This window comes from Echinops telfairi, unplaced genomic scaffold, assembly GCF_000313985.2.
Source record: "Echinops telfairi isolate 266 unplaced genomic scaffold, ASM31398v2 ScPeMD7_7457;HRSCAF=8495, whole genome shotgun sequence".
In the NCBI taxonomy this organism is placed as follows: Eukaryota; Metazoa; Chordata; class Mammalia; order Afrosoricida; family Tenrecidae; genus Echinops; species Echinops telfairi.
The window spans coordinates 4,499,971-4,501,113 of NW_022111357.1; the positions used below are offsets into that span (position 1 = coordinate 4,499,971).

The following is a 1,143-nucleotide window of genomic DNA, read 5'->3' on the forward strand; positions in this document are numbered from 1 at the left end:
CTCTTTGTTACATTCCCCTTGATCATGCCCTACCAGGTCTCCCACACCCACCTCCCCACCAATTTGGATCACTTGCCATAAGTCTTTTCAAGAGCCCACTGCTCCATCTTTCCTCAGCTGAGCAGCGAGGGATTTGAACCTCCCACCTTGGGATTAGCAGCCCAAGGTTTAACCCACTGTACCATCAGGGCTCCTATTGTTCCTTAACCCGCCTCATTGATCTGTTTGACATTATAAGCAACTGTCATAAAAAGAACTTCTAAAATAAATTTATACTTCTAAAATGCTCTCTTGGCTGTGTACATGGAGGCCCCATGCGAGATTGTATGTCAAACGAAGATTCTCCTGAGGCTGTGCTTGGTTTAATCAACGTGTTTGACAACTGTGTTTGCCTCCGCAGAGTCCAGCACATCGTGGGGAATCTGGTTATGCAGCTCATTTTGGGCATTCCCTTGGAAATGGTCCACAAAGGCCATCGAGTGGGGCTGGTGTACCTGGCCGGAGTGATTGCAGGTCAGTGCTCTGAGAGGAACGCCGAAGCGAAACCTCTGGGTTAGAGAGGATAATGCTAATGTGTGGAGTGCCAGAATGCTCCTTAGAGGCAAGGCTGGTGAGCCTCTGTCTCAGGTATTTTGGATATGACAGGAGAGACCAACCAGCCCCTGGAGAAGGACATCCTGTGTGGTAGAGGGGCAGCACAAAAAGAGGAGACCCTCAACAAGGTGGACTCAGACAGTGGCTGCAACAGTGGGCTCAAGCAAGAACAATGGCGAGGATGAGCAGACCGGGCGGTGTTTTCTCTGTCATCCATAGCGTGACTATGAGTTGGGACTGACTCACCGGCACACAGCAACAACAATCTGTTCTCCATGTCTACACTTTCGTCGTCTAAAGAAGGTTACATAAATGGAATAGGAAAGGGTGTAGCCTTCTGGGATTGGCTTGCTTCAGTCAGCATAATTCTCTGGAGATTGAGGTTAGTTTGTTGCATGTCTCAGTAGCTCATTCTCTTTAATTGCTGAATAACATTCTATCATCTGGATGTTCCACAGTATGTTTAATCATTTACACATTGAAGAATGTCTGAGTTGTCTCCCATTTTTTGCTGTTATGAATAAAGCTGCTATAAAAAATTACACATGG

The 1,143-nt window shown here is 46.8% G+C and overlaps 1 protein-coding gene across 1 annotated transcript in view; it reads left to right on the forward strand.

Moving 5' to 3' along the window:
• RHBDL2 (rhomboid like 2) overlaps nucleotides 1-1,143 on the forward strand; it is a 66,631-nt gene that overhangs the window by 33,169 nt on the left and 32,319 nt on the right. Inside the window, exon 4 of the mRNA XM_013005384.2 lies at nucleotides 401-513. Within this exon, the coding sequence (XP_012860838.1) occupies nucleotides 401-513 (113 nt within the window). The remainder of the gene's footprint in view (nucleotides 1-400; nucleotides 514-1,143) is intronic.